At 39.6% G+C, this 22,644-nt stretch overlaps 2 protein-coding genes and 1 non-coding gene across 14 annotated transcripts; 2 read left to right on the top strand and 1 right to left on the bottom strand.

The window, feature by feature from the left end:
* The first annotated feature begins 4,919 nt into the window (after positions 1-4,919).
* On the top strand, positions 4,920-11,211 carry LOC103421512 (uncharacterized). Its single transcript, XM_008359554.4, has 15 exons — positions 4,920-5,180; positions 5,715-5,869; positions 6,034-6,094; positions 6,187-7,684; positions 7,767-7,798; positions 7,972-8,104; positions 8,488-8,585; positions 8,886-8,930; positions 9,095-9,200; positions 9,519-9,645; positions 9,787-9,902; positions 10,043-10,119; positions 10,287-10,421; positions 10,583-10,651; positions 10,756-11,211. The coding sequence occupies exons 2-15, from the start codon at positions 5,721-5,723 to the stop codon at positions 11,026-11,028; spliced, it is 2,919 nt and encodes a 972-aa protein (XP_008357776.2). The 5' UTR covers positions 4,920-5,180; positions 5,715-5,720; the 3' UTR covers positions 11,029-11,211.
* Positions 11,212-11,571: 360 nt separating this feature from the next.
* Positions 11,572-11,644, bottom strand: TRNAA-UGC (transfer RNA alanine (anticodon UGC)). Its single transcript has one exon. It is a non-coding gene; the product is annotated as a tRNA-Ala (tRNA).
* A 1,856-nt stretch (positions 11,645-13,500) lies between these two features.
* Positions 13,501-21,552, top strand: LOC114826923 (uncharacterized). Of its 12 annotated transcripts, none has more exons than XM_070804668.1 (11): positions 13,501-13,762; positions 14,614-14,893; positions 15,095-16,810; positions 16,892-16,962; positions 17,101-17,351; positions 17,642-17,711; positions 17,847-19,411; positions 19,558-19,606; positions 19,713-19,954; positions 20,092-20,199; positions 20,627-21,552. In XM_070804668.1, the coding sequence occupies exons 2-11, from the start codon at positions 14,740-14,742 to the stop codon at positions 20,853-20,855; spliced, it is 4,455 nt and encodes a 1,484-aa protein (XP_070660769.1). In that variant the 5' UTR covers positions 13,501-13,762; positions 14,614-14,739; the 3' UTR covers positions 20,856-21,552. The 12 variants fall into 12 exon arrangements, with proteins under 12 accessions (XP_070660769.1, XP_070660768.1, XP_070660767.1 ...); XM_070804667.1 differs by having other exon boundaries at positions 17,639-17,711; XM_070804666.1 differs by having other exon boundaries at positions 17,615-17,711.
* The last annotated feature ends 1,092 nt before the right edge of the window (positions 21,553-22,644 follow it).

The following is a 22,644-nucleotide window of genomic DNA, read 5'->3' as shown; positions in this document are numbered from 1 at the left end:
TATCTACTAACCGTTAATAATTCAACAACTTGTTAAGTCTCCACCCAAATGCTGATTTAAATTTGGGGTCGGGTTAGTGGGTTGGGTTGAAGTTGCCACCCCTAACTGTGGGAATGGATTTTGGCGCGAGAATTCGGTTAATTACTTTCCAGTTCCTATTTTACCCCTGCGACCTCCGTTGATGAGTTTGCTAGGGGCGGTTGAATTCCGTTGATGAGTTTGTTAGAGGCAGTTTTAACTGATCAGTGTAATGAGAGAGAGAGAGAGAGAGAGAGAGAGAGAGAGAGAGAGAGAGAGACTATAAATAGCCGTGCATAGCTAGTTCATTTCTTCATAGTTTTTCATAGCACACTGGCCTTCAACTTGCTCTCTCTGAATTTCCCAAAACTCCCTCTAGATCTCTGCCTCTCTCTCTCTCTCTCTCTCTCTCTCTCTCTCTCTCTCTCATCTTCTTTCTTTTTCTTTCTCTCTCATCTCCTTTCTTTCTCTTTCTCGCTCTCTCTTCTTGCCGTGCTTCTTGCACATCATGGAAGCCGCCGCCGTACCGGAATGGCAGCGTCAGTTTGATCTGTGGTTTCTCATTCTGCTCGACCACCTCTGCGAGTCTGAAAGAATTTGGACCATGGGATATCCACTGGCGCGTCTTAAACAAGATTTCCGTCACGCGAGCGGCCTCGAAATCGATCACCGTTCCTTGGGCTTCAACAACTTGAGCGGATTCATTTCCAGCGGTTACTCACACCTGTGTATGATGGAGAGGGTCGGCGGTAGAAGGAATCGAAATCTGATCGTCCGCCCCATCAAGACTCCTCCTACTCGTCACGACACTAATTATAAGGTCGCCGATACGTGCTGCCTCGTACCCTTTGTTATCGCAGTCTTTCTGTACTTTGTTTTCACCATCGACATCGACAACGATAACATGAAACTCTTATGATCGTCAGCCTTAGAGGAGGAGGAGGAGGAGGAGGGGGAGGGGGAGGCCTCTGATGATTGTTTCTTTAATTTCCGCGAGATCTTAGGCTTGGCTAGGCTTGGCTTAGGGTTTGTTGTATTTTCCGCGAGGTCAAGAAGGTGCATGCATGGTGAGGAGATATTTTGGTTGAATACACAATTTTACGAGTCGCCCTTAGAATCGCACAGACACGTGATCTGGACAGCGAATCCCAAATTTTCTTTCAGCGAGAGATCTGCCTTTGTCTTCCATATTGCTTTCTACGAGTTTATTAAAAGAAAAGTCAGAGTTGGGAAAAGTGAGCTGCCTTTTACAGGTGGGCCTGTGTGCTCGTGCGAGATCCCGTGAGTGTGAGCCAACCGTTAAAATGACCGAACTACCCTTACAAAATGACTAAAGTACCATTAACGAGTGATAATATAAGTAATTTTCTTGTTAGCAAAGAAATACCTTAAAAATTTAAACCCCAATAACATGTCTACTTATCTCAGATTCTCAAGCGAAGCTCACACGAAATCAAGAATTCGACCTCTAAAGAAATGAATTGGATCCCTAAGCTGGGAAGTAACATTATAATTGCTCGAGAAAAAACTCATTTCAAGTTTGTATTTTGAGTTCATTTTACGTTTATACTGTTTTTAAAACGTTAAATTTGTCCAATTTTAGTCAATAATAATTTATTTAGGACATGAGCATTTTAATAATACTGGTTTCGATTCAGACTCACGTGCATTAGTAAAACAACTTTTGTAGAATTAATATTGGGTAGTGCTATTCATACCTATTTTTACTTTTCACACATCTTATTAAATTTTTGTTCATTGATTTTGTTCAATTCATTCGATTCGACAATTAAAAATTAAGAGGGTGTATGAATAGTAAAAATGGGTGTGTAACAACACCCTTAATAATTTCATCCCCTTGATAGACTCCGAATTTCCAACTCATCCTCAATTCTTTGAAAGGTCGATTACCCAAGAAAATTTGCCTATTTATTTAAATCCAAGTTCGAAACCCATTCACCTAAATTGAATAGTTTTGGATATCGTTCTAAAAATTTTCGTCTAGCACTCTTTGATTAGTCTTTACGCATTTTAAAATTAAGAAAGTGGTCATAGAGTCACTTAGGCATTCGCCTAACCCAACTAGGTCGTGACTTCTACTTAGACATAAAATTGATAACTTTTTATTTTGCATTTTATTTTGTCAATAAGACTTGGATGAACACTCATTAAATGCTTGTTCTCCGTATTTTCAATATCTTCTAATACTTTCTAATCTATATATCATTTTATTTTGCAATTTATGTATCCTAATATAATTATATGTTTTTTTAAGTATAAATAGTGTGACAACCCATTTCGGAAAATAATTTCCGTTGACGTGAAATTACTGGTTTACCCTTGGACGTTAAGTTGTGTGGTGTATGACTTGTATTTAAGTTGGATTTAATTATGATTTCCTAAGTTTTTGGAACCACTTAGGAACTAAGAAAGACTAAATTTCTCTCTCTCACTTCCGTGCCCTCTCTCTCATACTCACACTCTCCCTCTCTTCCTCTCTTGTACAGACACAACCAGAAACCCTTGTAAACGTGACAGATCGAAGAAGAAAAATAGTACCATTGTGTTCCTAAGGTCCTCACGAGTTCAAAGGTACCAATTACAGGTAAGATTACCTTCGATTTCACGTCGAACCACAAAACCCGATTTGGGGTACTATTCATGCTCAAGTAAAATGTTGATTTTTAGGGAACTTAAAGGACATAGGGAGCTTAAGGAGGTCCTTACGAAGCTCGTAGTACTTCGTTTGAAGAAATTGGACGTCGGAATCGTGAGAACGATGAGTTTTAAGGTTTGCCGGATTATCGAAGCTTTTTCTAGCGGGATTCCGGTGGTTTCAGAGCTCGAATCAGGTATGATTTTGTTCGTCGTTGTGAGATCTTTAAAATGGTTCAAGTTTCATAAATCTTGGGTTAAAAACAAAGAAGATATAAGGAAATGAAAATTTCCCGGTTTCCGACAACGGCAACGGTCGCCGAAGCTGAAGGTAGAAGATGAAAGGATATTCCGTTAAGTTTAACGGAATATTCTAACGGCGTTAGGTCACGCTGTTAAGTTTTGTTAAGGAATAAACGGAATATTCCGGAATATACCTGACGGCGTCAGTTGACATCATCAGTGTGCCTGGCACATGGCCGTGTGTGGGGGGGGCACGTCTGGCCGTGCCTTGGACGGCGCGTGGCGGCGCGTGGGAGCTAGGAAAAATATTCTAAAAATTTGGGGATGATCCTGAGGTTGCGTAGGTCACTGTGGTATATTCATATACCTAAGTTGAGCAATATATGAGAAGTTATTACCTATTGTTGGTTATGTGCGTTAAATAATGTTAATTCGGTTATTACGACTATATGTGAGACCTATTCTCAGGATGTGCGTAATCAATCGAGGCTCGGGGGCTACTACCCATCGACATATCTGTGAGTAGGCAATTATTTTCAGTATATATATATATATACACACACTTGGCGTTTTTTCCAAAAAACGTATTTAAAGGAAATGTGATTTAAATGTCATGCTATACCAATGCCTATATTTAATTTTAGTGTATGCATTATCATAATTATGCATATTGTCGCATGGTGCTGTGGAGGCCCAAGTAAGCTTAGGTGAATTATGTTTTGATTATGTAAATTGTCAATGATGTGATATGTGATATGTGATTGAATAATGTTGAGCTCATAAAACTGCACCTAGAATGATTGTGATTTAGCCAGAGATATGATACAGGCCTGTTTATTATGTCACCTCCCGCGCCATATACTCACATTGGATCCAATTTAGGTGCACATTCTTGTCGTATAGACCTTATTTATGGTTCCGACTTGTAGGTGACTAGCGATTTATCGCCCGGCTATTATGTGAGAGGAGTATTGAGCATAATTATATTACACCCATTATCGTCGTACAGACCCTTGCATTTGGTTTCGACTATTGTGCAGTATGTTGCCGTATAGGTTATTGTAGGGACTCCGGCTAGAGTGACTTTTTAGCTATGAAATTTAGCCGTATAGACTACCTCAGGGGTTCCGGCTAACATGTTATATTTCTATGAAATCATTATTACCTGATTTGCTTACTCTATTATATCGTGACATGACATACATATGTTTATGATTATGTGAAGCAAGATTGAAATGATATAATTACACATATATTTTTGTATATTCTTATATATTAATTATGGGAAAAAGTATACTTGTTTTATGGCGATGGGTTAGTATATTCAAAGGAAAATAAGGTTTATATGTAAATGTGTTTTTCTGACCCACTCAACTTTGTTTTTCGCCCTTCCATGTTTTAGGTAGCAGAGTTTGGTGGCCACAAGGAATTCAACGGTGTTTTGACAGATCTCGAAAAAGTAGGATTCATCCTTTGGTGTTGTATCTTAGTAATTGTCATACTTGACTGTAACTAGACTTTCTTATTGCTCTGAAAGTGTATTTATACACTTAAACTCTCACTAGTATCCCTTCTTAATTGGGATTGTTAGTTGCTTGATTTTAAATTGTTAGTATTTCTCTTACTCTTTATAGCTTCCGCTTTGCGCTCATGGTTACGTCACTCTCACGTGACGCCCAGCACTTATTGACTTCGGTCGGGGTGTGTCAAATAGATACTTATTATACAATAGTATAATAAATTTACTTAAATCCGCCTAACCTGCATAAGCCTCACCTAAATGCTAGACCCCAACCCACAGCTCGACTAGCGTCTAGCGTCTTTTAAAGCATTGGTTTCGAATTCCCTCACCAACAAGTTTCAATGTTTCATGTCTTTTTATTGTTATGAAAGAAAAACGATGGTGAGTTTCCAAAAAATAAAAATGATGGTGCATAGATATTATTGAGGGGTATTAAAGTCATTACATGGATGGTCAAACACAATGGAGTGCCCCTGAACTTGAGTGGAAGCCGCTTACCATTGCCAATTTAACGCCGCGTACAAAAAAGCTTTAGGCCTTTGAGTCCCTGCGCCATTGCATTTCTTCTCCTCCTATTTCTCTGCTCTCTCTCTCTCTCTCTCTCTCTCTCTCTCTCTCTCTCTCTCTCATCCTAATCCAATAATCCGTCCACACTAACAATTCCCCACATTTTTTCTTATCCTTCCCAGAATCATGGGGTCTCTCCAGCACCTTTCAGAGTAGCTCCACCGTTTTCCACCAGGTTTTTATATCTATACATTTTCTGTATAATTATATTCCTCTGTGTGCATGATTTTTTTGGGAATCTCAAGGAAATATGGATCATCTGATCAAGTGTTTGAATTTCTGCAAAATGTCATGTGATGTGATCGTTAATGTAGACGTGCATGTATGTTTAGGTTGACCATTGATGAATTTGGTTTTCTGGGCTATTATTGCTGAATTTTTTAAATTTAATTTGTAGTTGAATTTTGTGGAACTTGAAATCGTAGAATTTGGGTTTTGTTTGGAAAAGTTATATTTTTATTTTTGTTGTTTGTAATATTTTATTGTAAAATAAACAATTTGAAGTAAAAATTATGTAAATACTCTTTAATTTGATGAAAAAAGCTTTCTGGGTTCGCATTGTTTAATTTTTTAAATTTGACTTGTAACTGAAAATTGTGGAACTTAAATTATAGAATCTGGGTTTTGTTGGAACAAGATTATTTATTTATTTTTATGTTTTTGTGTGCCTAATATCTTGGTAAAGATCAAAACTTTTAATTCCTTGCAGGAAGAGATGGGTACAATTTCATTGCCTGAAATGGCAGTTGGGGTTATTCACCACTGCCCCATTGCATCTTCAGGTCCACATTGCAAGTATGATAGGAGTGTATGCCGCCTGGGGCGGCGTCCTCTTGTCCTCAGAACTAATTCGAATAGAAAAAAGTGTGTAATTTCTCTCTGCTGATGCGCCTGTGAATTTATAATTTCATTCCTACATTGTTTGTTGACATTTTACTATATTTCTTTCTTTTAAATGTGGCGGAAACTGTTGTAAGTTATTTGAAGGTTGCGTTTTCAGTATGATGACCAAAACGAAATTCGTGCAGGAACCTTTTCTACACGCCACATTGGCTATGTAAATCAAGAACTAGTATTTTTTCAAGCATGGTAATGTCTCTTCATGCTAAAGGAATGATGTATTTCTCCTCATAGTATTCACAGCTTTTGCGACTCATGGCTTCTGATTTATTTTTTTACAGGATGATTCCACTGACACTTTTACCAACGTGGCTAACACTTCGGGTAGTAGTGAAGTGTTGAATATAGAAGAAGATGAAATGATGACCGCTAGGAAAGCTCTTTTGGAGGCCCAAGCTAGACAAGGAGCCATTGAGAAAGAGAGAGATCAATTGCTTGAAGAGTTAGCATGTTCCGAGGCTAAACAACAGGAATATGTTGCGACCATATTGCACGACAAGGAATTGGCTATCGCAGAACTCGAGGCAGCCAAGTCACTGTTCCATCAGAAGCTGCTGGAATCAGTTGAAGAGAAGTTCAGCTTAGAGTCTAAGTTAGTTCTTGCAAAACAGGATGCAGTTGAACTTGCGGTACAAGTAGAAAAGTTAGCGGAAATTGCTTTCCAGCAGGCCACATCTCACATTCTACAAGATGCCCAGATGAGGGTTTCGGCAGCAGAAACTACAGCTGCTGAAGCAGCTTATCAGATAGAAAAACAAATTAAGGAGGTGACTGAAGGTAGTATATTGTTAATTGTGGAACAGTCAAAACTTGCAATAGAGAAGGCACTGGATGCGGCGGAAAAATCTGGTGAGCATGCATCAAAAGCAGTATTAGAATATACTGAAGGTGTGAGTCCACTGGATGAGCTTGCTTCCCTTCAGTCAAAAAATATTATGCTACAGGGTGCCGTAAATGATTTAGAATCTCAGTTGTTGCTTACAAGAAGTGACGTTGATAGGTTGAAGTTGGAGTTGGAAAAGGCCCTTGCACATGCAAATGCGTTTGAGGTCCGAGCTAATGATGCTGAGAAAGCATTGCTTGAATTTCAGGAATCCAGTAGGAAAAATACCCTCCAGAAAGAGGAGGAAATTATGTCTTTGATAGAGAAAATGAAGAAAGATACGTCAGAAAGAATGAAGTCTTCTTCTAAGGCTTTCAAGGCTGAGTTGCAAAGCATTAGGGATGCTATTGGAGCTGCCAAAGAAATGGCATGTACGAAAGATGATGCATACTTGAGAAGATGTGAAGCACTGCGAAGATCACTGAAGGCATCTGAAGCTGCTACAAAGATGTGGAGACAGAGAGCAGAAATGGCAGAATCATTATTATTGAAGGACAGATCACTGGGTGAAGGGGATGAAGATTCTATTTATGTTGTTAATGGTGGGCGGATAGACCTTTTGACAGACGATGATTCACAGAAATGGAAACTTTTAAGCGATGGCCCTCGCCGGGAGATACCTCAATGGATGGCTAGGAAAATTCGTACTATCAGTCCCAGGTTCCCTCCAAGAAAGATCGATGTAGCTGAAGCCTCGAGTTCAAAGTTCAGATCTTTGAATTTGCCCAAACCTGATGAAGTATGGTCTATAGCTAAGGAAAAGCCAAAGGAGGGCGATACACTTATTGAGCATGTGCGTGAGAGAGAAACAATAGAAAAGAAACGAAAAGCTCTGGAGCACGTTCTTCAGAGGAAGACCATACAATGGCAGAGCACCCAGGAACAAACAAAGTTAGGTTAGTTTTCTTGTGTTCCCAAAATTGCTTAATGTTACTGAGAAAAAATGAGGCCTGTATCTGACTTGAGACTTCAATGCAGAGCCAGGAACTGGAACCGGACGTGAGATCGTGGTACGTATTTTCATACCAATTGGTTGAAATAGTAATATGTCATCCTAATTGTAGTAAAGATTGGTTATGCAAGACTAGATTTTCAAGTTTACTTTGATCAAAATATGCCGTCTACCTCTCTCTCTCTCTCTCTCCCCCTCTCTCTACTGACTCTTATTCTTTTGCTTTTGAAGTTTCAAGGCTTCAATTGGGAAAGCTGGAGAAGGCAGTGGTACTTAGACTTAGCTCCTAAAGCTGCTGATTTATCTAAAATTGGGGTAACGGCAGTGTGGCTCCCACCACCAACAGAATCTGTCGCTCCTCAAGGTTCATCTCTTCCTCGTCTATTTTGTTTAGTTTTGATCTCTCTTGTTAACGAAATTAAATACAGCAAGATTAATGACTTTTAAGACATTCCTGTGCATGCATATAATCATTCTGGATGGCAATGATATCGTTTAGGTGTTATTGTTGCATACCTAACAAGTTGCCTGATCTGAAGTACTTTTCTTTTGTTACGTTCTTAATATTTATATGGTATTCACATGCCACCTCCATGTGTGTGTGTTTATATGTAGAATCATACTTAGGGAGTTAGGACCTGCCTTAGTATATTTAGTAGCATAAAAACATGATTTGATGAAGTTTGCGGCTCTTCAGTAATTTTGTATAGAGTTTGTAACCAGTTACCAATATGAAATGACTCACAGGTTATATGCCTTCGGACCTTTACAATTTGAACTCAGCATATGGTACTGTGGATGAACTTAAACACTGCATTGAGGAAATGCATTCTCAAGATCTTCTGGTAGGTATAATCTTAGGCATCGAAAGTCAATTCTTGAACTATTTAATGGACTTTTGTATGATAAGAGGTTTCCGATATTATCTTTTATTGTCTTTGTTCAAACAAGGAAAGTTGTTGAGAAAGTGCAATTCACTCGTCATAGGCTCAAAACAGAAATCATCTTTGGCTAATCAGATCATAGGGCCCGATTCAGAATAATGCTATGCATATGTATAAGAATATTATCTACGTTTATTTTTTGTTTAATTAACATATGTGAATAATCGTGTTGGATTAGTAACGTATTTTGCCTGTGAACAGGCTCTGGGAGATGTTGTCCTAAATCATAGATGTGCTCATAAACAGGTAAACTGTTGATTTCCTGTTTCGAAACTTCATGGTAGTCTGTTTATGACATTAAAAACTTTCTGAAACACCTTTTCGTTGAGCACAACTTTCATGTTGCTAACTCAGTTGGTCATATTTGTTGTCATTCCTCTTGATAAAACTCACATTCTTCCCGATTTCAGAGTCCAAACGGCATTTGGAACATTTTTGGTGGGAAGCTTGCTTGGGGGCCTGAAGCAATTGTTTGTGATGATCCAAATTTTCAGGGCCAAGGAAATCCTTCAAGTGGTACTTTATTATTTTCTTTGATTTTTGGGTGATACACAAACATTTTTTTCCTTTTTTGCCCCACGTGACCATTCAGAAATTAAGGAAGCAAATATTCTGTAAATTTTTTGAGACATAATCTGAGCTTCACTCCTGCTCTTGATTGTTTGATTTAGTTTACGTAAAACAGTTCCGACTTGAGCAAGACATGCTATTTACTACCCCACATCAGTGCGGGAATGTTGGGATAACCTCATGAAGTTTACATATGCATGTCTTAGAGACTACCAGAAATTTAAGCTTACCCTTGTACCCATCTGCTGTTGATGCTGTGTGTAGGGGATATATTCCATGCGGCACCCAATATTGATCATTCGAAGGAATTTGTAAGAAATGATATAAAGGAGTGGCTAAACTGGCTTCGGAATGATATTGGTTTTGATGGATGGCGCCTTGATTTCGTAAGGTGAAAGTTCTTTCTTTTGGGGGGGCCAAAGGCCCAAGGTGTTTTCTTAGTTTAACCCAATGTTCAGATGTCTGAATCTTTAGAAATTGTTTTCTCCTTTTAATCCATAGCATGCAATTAACTCCTTTTGTGTTGTTCCAGAGGCTTCTCTGGCACCTATGTAAAAGAATATATTGAAGCTTCGGTTCCTGCATTTGCTATTGGAGAATATTGGGACAGCTTAGCTTATGAACATGGAAATTTGTGTTACAATCAAGGTACGAACTTGTGAACTGCAAGACTCGATTATACACCGCCTTGACTTAGTAAAACTCGTTTGTGGCCAGAAACAATGATATGGCTACTGTTTTGCTCATTATGGACTTTTGTGACAATGTTAAATTTTTTGGTTCTCTAGATGCTCACCGGCAACGGATTGTCAATTGGATCAATGCCACAGGCGGCACTTCCTCGGCATTTGATGTCACAACAAAGGTACTCTAGACTGCATCTGCTGCATCCTATATTAGTTTGACTCACATAAATTAGGCTAAGAACAATGTCTCTAGGACTGGGGAAAAATCGAAATGTTGTCTGATGAAATTTATGTTGTGTGGCTGCATATTTGAGCCCAATGCGTACTTAGTATTGCAATTTTGCAGGGAATACTCCACTCTGCTCTTCATAACCAATATTGGAGGCTAATAGATCCTCAGGGTAAACCGACTGGAGTTTTGGGATGGTGGCCCTCTCGTGCTGTCACGTTTTTGGAGAACCACGACACAGGATCAACACAGGTCTCTCTTTCACACTTGCATGCACGCTCACACAAGCACTGAACGCAAATATCCCCATTAACGATGTCACATTACCATTAACGAAGCACATGAAGCCCGTCACTGGTTTTTTACTGCTACACTCCTAACGTATGAACATCCTAACTTTCTTTTTATGTCAGGGTCACTGGCCGTTTCCACGAGATAAGCTTACACAGGGATACGCGTACATCCTAACTCATCCCGGAACAGTGAGTTCCCAATCCCCCCAGTTTCCATTTCTTACTTACTGTACGACTAGCTGCTATTAAACTTCGCAATCTGCAATCTTTACGTTCTTACCTCTGTTGTGCAGCCTGTCATTTTCTATGACCATTTGTACGACTTTGGTCTTCATGACATCCTAACCGAGCTAATCGATGCTCGGAGAAGGGCCGGGATCCATTGCCGGAGCTCGGTGAAGATATACCACGCGAACAACGAAGGTTACGTTGCACAGATAGGTGATACACTGGTGATGAAGCTTGGACATTTCGATTGGAACCCGTCGAAGGAGAATCATCTGGAGGGGAGCTGGCAGACGTTTGTTGACAAAGGATCGGATTACAAACTGTGGGTACGACAGTAGTCTAGTACGATTTAAATGGAAACGTATATATATACACACACACTTGTAACACCTGGGATTAATTAATAATTGTAACTTCCTGGCACCAGGAATAACTGCAAATATAATGCAAAAGAAAAAAACTGTTTTGCAACAATTTTCTTTATAATTTTCTTTGTAAATAAAGAAGGCTTTTTAGCCAAAGTGGATCATGAGGTTGATATAATTCGTCATTTTGGTACCTGAGATTTAAAATCAATAGAAGTCGTCATTGAGATTGTCCATCGTCAATCATTTGTCATTTTGTAAAAAAATATCTCTTAATTTGAAGGTATTTTTGTCAAATCAACACTTCCACTTGAACATGTGGTTTCTCCAATTTAACGGAAAATTTTCACAAAATGATCAAAATGATCAAAATGATTGACGGTGGACAATTTCAAAGACCATTTCTATCAATAACGTGTCGATAACCATCCAATCGCTCTTGCCATGCGACGATGCGATGGCAGCAAAACTGGTTAGAAAAACAATAATTAAAAAAACCTTAAAAAATAGCTGTTTTGGAGATGCAGGGGATCGAACCCTGTACCTCCCGCATGCAAAGCGGGCGCTCTACCATTTGAGCTACATCCCCAACTTGATAATTCTTCTCATACCAAATATAACTATTTGTCTTTTACAAAATCATCAATCATGTCCTCTTTCTCTATCTGGGTGGGGATTTGGAACCATCGGATCCAAATTCGTCGTGATCTTAGAGATCCTCACATTTTAACCATTATTCGTACATCGTGCGATCAGAAATCATTTGATTTTTATTATTTAAAATTAAACACAAATAGTAACTAACGAAAACAGACCGCACGATATACAATGATCGATTAAGATGTGAGAATCTCTAAGATCCTGATAAAAAGAATCCAAAAAGGATCCTCATCCTCTAGGCGGAATGAGATCCAGGTCGAATCTGTGCCGGAGCGTGGACCTAAACATCCTTACCGTTCAGGAGAAAATAAGAAATCTGAATCATTCAAGTTTTTAAATTTTAATGTAGCGAATTAATGAAATGAGTTATTGAAAATATAGAATTAAAATTAAATAGTCTGAAATTTCTTTATCTAGGGACACTAGACACAGAAATCCAAAGCGATTTCAATCCTATCAGGGCAATTTAAAAATGTACGAATGCACCCACCAACTTCGCCACATCAGTGTTACTTACTGTGTATGTATGCAAAAACGACAACTCCAGTCAAAGTCTCAGCTGCACAAATCCCCAAGTCAAAGCAAAAACGACGACCCAAGTCAAATTCTCGACCTTACCACCAATATTATTAATTTTTAGATCTTTATTTATTCATATTATTAAAAATAATGATGTATCCTGTTCTCTGCACTAAAATGTACCCCATAGTTTTTTGTTGAATTAATTGGGAGCATGACACGTGTACCAAGAATCAGAAACATAGGGCAATAAATGGCAGGACTTTGGGAAAGGAAAATTAAAAACTCTATCACCAACCCCTACTACACTCTTCTATCTTTACACTACATAAACACATCTTATTTCATATTACAATCACACAACTTGGTTATGTAGATGCTATTAGTTTCAACTGTTCATGCATTGTGCATAAATTACGAACATATATACATTAATGGTTTGAAATTGTCACATGTAAGCTGTATTTAAAAGAAAGTTGTTGTCGGTTAATTACTCTGTGGTGAATATAACTCTTTTGAGTTCGCTTACTACACGCATGAACGATTACAAAAATCCACTTGTAAGTTTTGTTTAAGGGAATGCTATTGTCCAGCCTTAACCTTTATGACAAAAACAATCGGGAGCCTAAAAGATGATGATTTACACTGGAACGAATGTCAGCAGTTTAAGTATTTCTCATCTCAAACTCGTAAATTTAGCTAATACAAAATCTAAATTCAGTAGACGTTATTGGGCCGTGAAAGTTAGGTGGCTTGGCCCAAACATGGAACAACCCTAGACAATTAAGCACTTAAACCCACCCACTTATCCCTAATCGTTTGCTTAAACCGGCGGCGGGAAAATAAACCCAAAAAAAGAAAAGAAATAAATATTAACTTATCAAGCACATACAAAATTCTCAAAAAAAAAAAAAAAAAAAAAAGAAAAGAAAAGAAAAAGCTCCAAAGTTCTGCTTGAAAAATAAAGTGCACCGCCCCACGCGTGGACAAAAGCGCGTGACGTCCGAATATCCCGTCCACTTTTTCCTTTCGAGCCACAAGCAATGACGCACGCTTACTAGAGCCTACGTCACACTACCATATCAACCGTCGATCTCCCAGATATCGTCATCCGACGTCCATAACTGGAGGGCACACCAACTCACGCGAAGCACATTAGCCCCTCTATCCCCGTGCCGTAGGTTCGGGTACTCAACAATACCCGAACCTGAGGTTCGGAGTCCGAGCCTGAGGCAGCGTTTTCTTCCGAGACTCTGTGCGTTTGTTGGAAAACATATTTCTCGGAGCGGTGTTTTGGTTGGATCGCTTTATCGTCGACTTCGGGTCCGAAAAATGGATTGCGGTTTCTCACTCCTCTGGTCCTAGAGAGAGAAAGTTCAGTGCCGGAGAGATAGAAGGAGCCATTTGCGACGCCGTTTTGGAGCTTAAACAACTGAGGTGTGAATTGGGAGCTGCAAAAGAAGCAGAAACGACGCCGTACCGTCCGCGCTCTTGAAGAACCCTAATTCCCCTGGATTGGGATCACACTGTGAGCTCCCAACTCTCCGCTTTTTGCTGGTTTGCCCTTCTGTGTTCACACTCTGTTGCTTTAGCTTGTAAGAGTGAGACATTAGAGTTGGAGCCGCTGAGGTTTTCTGTTTCTAATTTTAGTCGAATTACCTCGGAAATTGTTAAATTCAGGTGGTTTGTTAGTAGTTTTGGGAGAATTGAGGTTTCATTGATTGTGGGTGGAGATTTTGTTGGATTTTTTAGGGTTTTTGAGTGTAAAGTTTGAGTTTTGCTTGTGATTTAATTTTGGTTTCTGTTGCTTAATGATAGTGTTTAAGTGCTTTTTGTTTAGCCTTTGATTTGTTTTTCGAAATCCTGAGTTCGCATTAAGCTTAAGTTTCTGCTGAATTTGCAATTTCGGGGGTTTATTTTCTTTCCCATCTTTTGGTATTAGCTCAAATACTCTCATAAGAGTTGTAAATTCGTAAATTACTGTGAATATCGAAAAGTTTGAAACTTTTTTCATTTCAAAGAATTTAGGAAAGTTTGAATTTTGTAGCTGGGCACCCAAGCCCCTAATATGTGTATCTCTCTCTCTCTCTCTCTCTCTCTCTCTCTCTCTCAGAAGTTATATTTGCAAACAACTGAATAATACTAGTTGTTTGACACATGATTGGAATTTGTAACTTTGCTGTCGTAGGTTCCAATTGGCAAACTGTTTTAGCGGTTCTCCATAAATGAGACCGGCTTGAGTTTGAAATCTGATGTAGCTGTATTTTCGAGGTTTTTCCATGATTAAATTTTCGACATTTTACCAGCTGTATTAATTGATATTTTGTCAAAACTGTCTGTCAGTGCTTCTAATCTCAACTTGTCCAATGAAATATGCAGGACAAGTTGGAGAATGCCTGGCAGAATTGCAGGGATCAGGGTATCTTATGCATAATGGTCTCATAAACAGTCGTAGCTCTTTTTCACAGAAACAATTAGCTGAGAAATTTGGTGCCTGGGAATTTAATGCCTGGTAACGAAATTGAAGGCAGGATCCACAATTTTTATGAACAAGACAACTATTCCCGTCAATCTCAAGTTGCAGACAATAATTGGCCTGTTGATATTTATAATCAATGGCATGGAAAACAAAGAGAGACAAGTAATGTGCAACAACTAGGTACAAGTGGCTTCATTTTCTTTGTTCTTCTTGATTGCTTTATAAGTTCTATGTTTTGGTTGTCATGACTGCATTGGAATTTGCTTTTTGTTTCCCAAATAGTGGATAAATCTTTGAATTTTCCCCCAGGACAGTTGCATAATGTAAAATACCAAGTTTGTGTTTTTGAATGCCCTAATGTATCTGTTGTGGCATTTGCAGATTTTGGGAGAGGACGGGGCGGTGAGTCTTTGAGTTTTGATAAAACATATAAACAGTTGGCTCAGAAACCGGAATTGTCCCATATTCAAACTAGAAACCAACATCTGGAGACGAATGGGTTTATGCTTGGATGGCAGGATTTGCAGGAAAGCCAGTTTTTCGATGATAGCTCAGTTTTGGTTCCACTTGCTTTAACTTCGAGAGGCTTATCTATCCTTCAATCAGAGCAAGAAAATGCATCGTGCGATAGTCCCACTTTGACAACCAATTCAGAAAGGTCTGAAATTACTGAAGCTTCCAGTGAGTTTAACTTTGTTGGAAGGCAGCCACAACTTGTGAGGGGACAACAACAAGGCATTCCACAGATTCACTCGATGCAGCAGTCTGGGTACAATGACATGCAGATGTTGCAGCAGCACCTGATGTTTAAGAAACTGCAAGAACTTCAGAGGCAGCAGCAACTACAACAGTTCGGTGATGCAAGGCAACATAATGCAGTAAATCAGCTCTCTGCAATTAATAAGCAGACTTCAGGGGTTCAGTTTTCACCTCTAATCAATGGAACACCCGTTAATGATACGCCACAAATGTTTATGAACTGGGTGCAGAGGGGTGGATCTCTGGGAGGACAAAATGTTTCTAATAGAGTTATTTTTTCTCAAGAGCAAGGTCAAACTTTGAGCTCAATGGGTCTTGCTCCTCAGCAGTTTGATGCATCTTTATATGGTACTCCTGTTGCTAGTGGAAGAGGGACTATGAATCAGTATTCCCATCTTCCGGTGATGTCTCATGATTCTGAAAATTTGTTGGCCAAGGCTAATGATCAAATGCAGAAGCCTGCTATGCAGCCATCAGCCTTCAATAACTCATTTGTAGGTGCTCATTGTACGACTGCTTCTCCGGACCAGGTTTGCTCACCTCAAGGGGCGTTTGTATCCCAACAAGGCTTTCAGGGAAAAAATGTATTTGGACAAGTTATTACTCAAGGTTCAAATTGTGGATCCACATTGGGTAACCTCCAACAAGGGGATACCTTGCAAACAAATACATCACCACAGGAGCTCAGTGGAAAGCAAGATCAAGCTGGCTGGCCGGGAATCTTCCAGCAAAAAACAATGCAGCATGGCCCTTCCCAGGGTTTGGTTCCCCTTGATCCAATGGAAGAGAAGATTTTGTTTGACATGGATGATAGTACTTGGGATTCGTCTATGGGAAAGCAGAGTGATATTGGGGCTGGAGGCTTTGGAAATGCATTCGAAAGTTCATTTCCTTCTCTCCAAAGTGGAAGCTGGAGCGCGCTTATGCAGTCTGCTGTAGCAGAAGCTTCTAGTAGTGATACCGGCCAACAGGAGGAGTGGAGTGGATTGACTTTTCAGAATACCGAGCTGTCAACTGGTAATCAGCCTTCAAACATCGTGGACAATGAGAACCAAGGAAGTTGGGCTGATAACAATCTGCAGAGTGTCTCTTCCTTAAGTTCAAAACCTTTTCCCATGCTTAATGACTCAAGTGTTAGTTCTAGCTTCCCTGGCTTTCCACAGCCAGGCATCCAATTCACACCTGAGCATCGAGAAGGGTTTCACCAGGATGAATCTCATGAATCCATTCAGAAGTCTCCCAAAAGTTCTAGCGAGTGGTTGGATCGTAACTCTCAACAGGTTCAGCCACATATGCGTTTGGACAACACATGGACCAGTCAAAGCAGTAAACCAGAAGGTAAGAATGTTCATTTTCAATCCTCTAATGGAAATGATGCTAATTTTCGTTTCCCTGATATTGTGTGTGATTGTTGAACAGGTGATATTAACGAAGGCATGTACAATAGGAACTCTGAGAACCATATGTGGAATAGGGATGGTGATTCCAGGGTAACTTCATTTTCCAGATCAACTGGACAATTGGAGCAAGTACATTTTGGTTCAGAGAATATTCTTAGGAACAGAGAAAATTCCAATATTTTTAACTTTCATTCCCTGCAAAATTCACACATGACTAATGTCCATCAGGAAACCAGTCACCAAGTCCAAGATAATAATAAGCTTGATTACGGGAAACATTTTATATCTAGCAACAAGGAGGATAATGAGGGCATTGGAGAAAAACATCATCAAATGAGTAACAGCTCTCATGTTATGCAAAACTCTTATGGGAGGGAAGGTGGAACATATGAGCAGCAGCAAAATTGCTACCAGAGGGACAACTCGTATGGCCGGAAATCAGAGGATTCTAGCGGCATGCGTTTGACTGCACAAACAAGGTAGTTTGCTTAAGAATAATGAGGGATTGAAAGTTCCGAATGGCTAATATTTCTTTTGAATACTAATGAACATTAAACATTCTCTCTGCAGCCTTCCTTATTATTTTCCATACGTATTCGCATTCGTTAGCATATGAAATTAAACATTCTCTCTGCAGCCTTCCTTATTATTTACCTTATGTATGGTAGTATATGGGCATTAAACATTCTCTCTTCTATTTTGTATATTCTCGTGGAATCTTTAGATGGCTTAACCACAACAGTCAAAATATACTTCATCTTCTTAGCAGGGTTGATCAGTTGAAGGAGAATAGTTCTATCGCACAGTTTGGCCATCCTGGATTTAACCCACTATCTGAGGTAACTGAGGCAAAAACTCCTGGAGCTTCTGTTTCTCATATCTACAATCAGTCTTCTGCTTCTCAAGGTTTTGCTTTGAAATTGGCTTCTCCATCTCAACGACAATCCATTTCAAACACTCTTTTCTCTTCTCAGGGTATGATCCATCCAGCTAGTAATCCAAATCAAATGCAAATGGATTCTAATTTAAGAGGGAAAAATCAGACCTGGTCCACTCTGTCCCCTTCTCAACCTTTGCCCCAATCACATGAATCATCACCGAGATCCCGTTGGGATGATAAATTTGGTATCGGGGGACAATCGAGCAGCCCTACGTCTTATAAGCATGGAAACTCTATTGCAGAAAGCACATCCAGTCCTACATTTTCAAGGAATCAGCTTCAAACACAACATCTGTTTAATGTACCTGGTCCATCTAATCAAACAACATTACCTGGTTCTTCTGCAAAGCATGCACCTTCCAACCTTGCTCTATCTCAAGATACTTCTCAGCAAATTTTTGTCAACTCTGGTGGTCAACAATTCCCTGTTCTTGAAGCTGTTCCAGTTTCTCAGCCTCCTTTTATGTCAGGCATGCCTGCACGGGGTGGAGTATCAGTGAAGCCGCAGAGTTTGTGGACAAATAACCAAAGCCAGCAACATCTTTCTGGCATGGAAACTACTTCGTTGGCTTCAAAGGAGCTAAATGGTCTAAATACCCAGGACAGTGGATATAGATCATCTGAATTTGGCCATTCCCATACGAGTTTACAAGGATTCAATTCTGCACAAGAGAAACAGGAGGAAGAGAGGATGTTTGATGCTTCACAGACAGGGGTAAGGAATGTCTCCGATCCTAGTGATTTTGCCTCTGGTACATTGTTGAATCATTCGCACCTGCAGGATCTTGGTGGAATACATCATAATGACAGCAATGGCCTGGCTCCCTCTGCAAGAAATCTTGGATTTCTTGGCCATGCTTTAAAACATTCACATGGATTTCGTCATGACCACTCCCGGCTGCACCAAGTGCAGGGTACGAAGAATGAAGAGGCTGATCCAAGTAGGAGGGATCTGGATGTACAACAGGTAACTGCTATGGCAGGACAGCAGTCAATTTATGGTCATAACAAGGATGGTGAACTGAATTCTCCATCAGCTCACAAGTTATCGCCACTTGGAAATTCCAACGCAACAAATTTCCTGACGGATGCAAGAGAAGGTCTAAGTGTAAAAACTTCTTCAGAATCTGCCTTCCAAGCCCAAGGCATGGTTGCATTTGGTGAAAGTGATTCTCAGAGTCCATCTATTGGCAATGATGTGTTACCTAATTATGCTGAAACTTCTCAGCCCAATCTAAGCATGGCATCGAACTGGTTTAAACAGTATGGGACCTTCAGAAATGGGCAGATGCAACCAACGTATGATGCAAGGCTTGCTAGGTCTTCTGCAGGGCAGACCTCGCTTGTGAAGCCTTCGCAAAGCCTAAACATACATTCTTCTGTGGAACAGATAGATGCTTCTGAGGCTAACAGAGTATGGCCAAGTACAGCTACCAATTTGGTAACAAGCGAACCCTTTGTAGCCCCTTATGTGTTACCTTCAGAAGTCATTGATGAAACTATGGCGATCGTGAGACCAAAGAAACGCAAAATTGAAACATCAGAGCTTCTACCATGGCACAAAGTGACAGAAGGTTCCAAAAGGGTTCAAGATGTCAGGTATTTACTATTGCTCCCCGTTTATTTTCTTTATGTCAAATTTGGCATGTAGAAGATGAGGTATTCCTTTGTTCACGAAAGTGCACAGCTAATCCTCAGGTCGTTTATGCTGGTTCGTTAACTTTTGGATTGCATTTTTTATGCAGTCTGGCAGAGCAAGAATGGGCCTTGTCATGCAATCGGCTGACTGAGAAAGTGAGCTTCTAGTTAAATGGGTCACACCAGCAATTCATTCTACTTTAAAAAAAATCCCAGGTACTTTGGATCCAGGTGTTTATGTATTATTCATTTTTAATGGCAGGTTGGACATGAGTTTGAAATGATTGAAGATGGACGTCCAATCCTTCGATCTAAGAGAAGGCTTATCTTCACAACACAGTTTCTGCAGCAATTGCTCGGCCCTGCACCAGCATCCATTCTCTCAGCAGACGCTGCTTTGTACTATGATAGTGTGACATATTTTGTTGCTAAATTATCATTAGGGGATGCGTGCACCCTGACCTGCAGCAGCAGTACTGATGCGCCACTGAACGACAGTAATACGTAAGTCACGTTTCATGGTTTTTTGAGAGAACCAGAGAGATTGTAAATTTGAAGTTTATAAAAAGTTCTTGTGCTTCAAGTTGTATGGTTCGAGGTTTGGCCTTCTAAGAATTAATTTCTCTGCAATTGTTTTGTAGGATTGGGGAAAAGCCTAAAGTTTCTGAAAATACTGAAATGCAGTATTTATCAAAAGCTGTGGAAGATTTCACTAATAGATCGAAGAAGCTGGAAAATGACCTACTGAGGTATGCCAAAGTTTTTTGTTCAGGAATTGTTTTTGACATTTCTAGTAACTACACTCTCATTCAGTCTTATTCGGGAACAAAAGGTAGAAAAATGTTTCTTGCAACTGACCGTAAGCAGTTGGACTAAGGCTCAGTTGAGTATGCTTTTTCCTTAATAACCAGATCTGCAACTCTGCTAGAAGTTTACATGGGGGGTACTCATACATTTTTCCAAATTTTGGTATAGTCACATATATTAGTTATTGTCAGAAATCAGCTACTTACCCTGTTCCCAATGGTAAAAAAAAGGTTCTTTTGAATTCAGAACTACATGTCTTTTAGAAAGTGCGAAAATTGGGTAATCCTTAGAATTATGCCTTGCAAATCTGTCAGAATTCGGCCATCTAGTTCAATTTCTTTTGTATCATGATGTCTTTTAATGATGCAGGTTAGACAAGGTTTCAATTTTAGACTTAAGACTAGAATGCCAGGAGTTGGAAAGATTTTCGGTCATCAACCGGTTTGCCAGGTTCCATATCCCCCAAACAGCTACGTCTGGGACCACTTCTTCATCCGGTACAGTTCCAACTGCACCAAAACCATTCCCCCAACGATATGTCACTGGACAGCCGCTGCCAAGACATCTACCAGAGGGTGTTCATTGTCTGTCACTATGATTATGAATTGATTGCTCCTTCCCCCTGAATGCTCTCCCCTTTTCATCCATTTGCATTCCAGATCCCGCTCATGCACCTGTTTATGATCACTTTTTACTGACACATATGCTAGCCTAGCACAGAAGAAAGAAGATTGAAAAAATGGAATGCAGGAAGTCAACCCCAAGTAAGGAAAGCTGCTCGTTCATTTTTGAACCAACACCTATTGTTGTCATTTTTGGGAAAGTACATATTGTTCTCTTGTATATTTTGAAGAAGTTGCAAAGGAGAATAGGTAGAGTGCCTGAAGCAGCAGGAGGATGGTCGTTGGTATGAATGTGTCTCTTAGTGGCCCTAAGTTGTTGCATAAATTAGTTTTTAATCTAGCCATACCTAATTTATACAAGAATATCCAGTAGCTACGAGCACTGTCACTATCGTATTTCCTCTCTTTTCCCCTCCTCCGCGTTTTTCGCCCTTTTTACAGGTCGTTTCTGCATGAAGCTGTACTGGCCGAACCCAGAAGAGAGAGTTGGGATGTTGAAGATGAAAAACAGTTAAGTTAGTTAGGAAAAATTGAATAATATTATGAAGGTTGTAATTTTATGATCCAACAGATGCTTTGCTTTGCAAACACTCCACCTCCAAAAACATGGGTGAGTTTTTATTTTTTATTTTATTCCTGCCATTAATGATAATATCCTTCTTTTTTTTCTGATTGGTCACGTGTGAATGCTGGTACTTCTGCCTTTGGATTTTTGTAAGGGGGAGCACATAAGATCTATCTGAAAAGGTTGCCGAAGCTTCCAACTCCATTGGAACTTTGAAAACCGTTTGTTTGTCTTTTGTTGTCGTCTTGAAAAGTACAAGGTTTCAGATTCAAGACATTGATTCTGTGTCCCCTCCAAATGGAGTAAAAGACAAGGAAATGCTTCATTTGATAGGACAAAAAGGGATTTGGAATTCATGGGATCCGATAAGTACTTTCGTTGTCTGTCTGCATCAGCAGAGCAGCATCTGATCCGTTCATGATCCACCAAAGTTTATTTATTTATTTTTTGATTTTTTGACAAAAAATGATGATAAAATTCTGTGGTGTTACTTGACAGCTGACAACATCACGGATTTGGTGTTTGTTTTTCTGGAAAAGCACTATAGTTTTCACCATCATTTTCTGTTGTCCACGTGGGTTTGGAACATGGGATTTTTGCCACGTGGAATATGGGACCTGAATCACCAAGGTCCTTGTCCTTGTCCTGGTTAGCCAGACCTAGATTGCTCATGGAATTGGGGGTGGATAATTCCTGGGGCAGTGTTCTTTGCCACCTTACATTTGCTCTTACATTACATACAACCAATCATTTTAGACCGATATTTTAATCCAAATTTAAACTGTAAGAGCAAATGACGGAGTTTCTCTCAAGCTTAATTTGTTCGGGAGAAAGTCTCTTTTAAAAATGGCATTTTTGGTCCAATTAAAAATCACGTAGGAACATGTTTTGTTTCCACTTTTGATGCAGTAATTGGTGATTCAACTGGAAGATTTAGGTAAGTGAGTTTTACTGGGGCAAACTTAGAAGAACAGTAATCGGAGAATCAATACCAATCAACCTTCATGAGGAAGGTTACTTCCTGAGGAAGTATCAGACCTGCACGAGCAAGTATCAAATCAAACCTTCAGGAGGAAGGGGAAGGTTTACTTCTTGTGGCTGTTAGTCAATGGTGACGTGGCCCAATGAAAGCCACAGGACAAATATCCTCAGCCCACTAACTTTCTAGCTTTGTCAAAGAATCCAAGGGTCTTCCTTCA

The sequence above is a fragment of the Malus domestica genome, chromosome 09 (assembly GCF_042453785.1).
Source record: "Malus domestica chromosome 09, GDT2T_hap1".
NCBI lineage: Eukaryota > Viridiplantae > Streptophyta > Magnoliopsida > Rosales > Rosaceae > Malus > Malus domestica.
The sequence above is the reverse complement of the archived record's forward strand: the minus strand, read 5'-3'. Positions and strand labels throughout refer to the sequence as shown.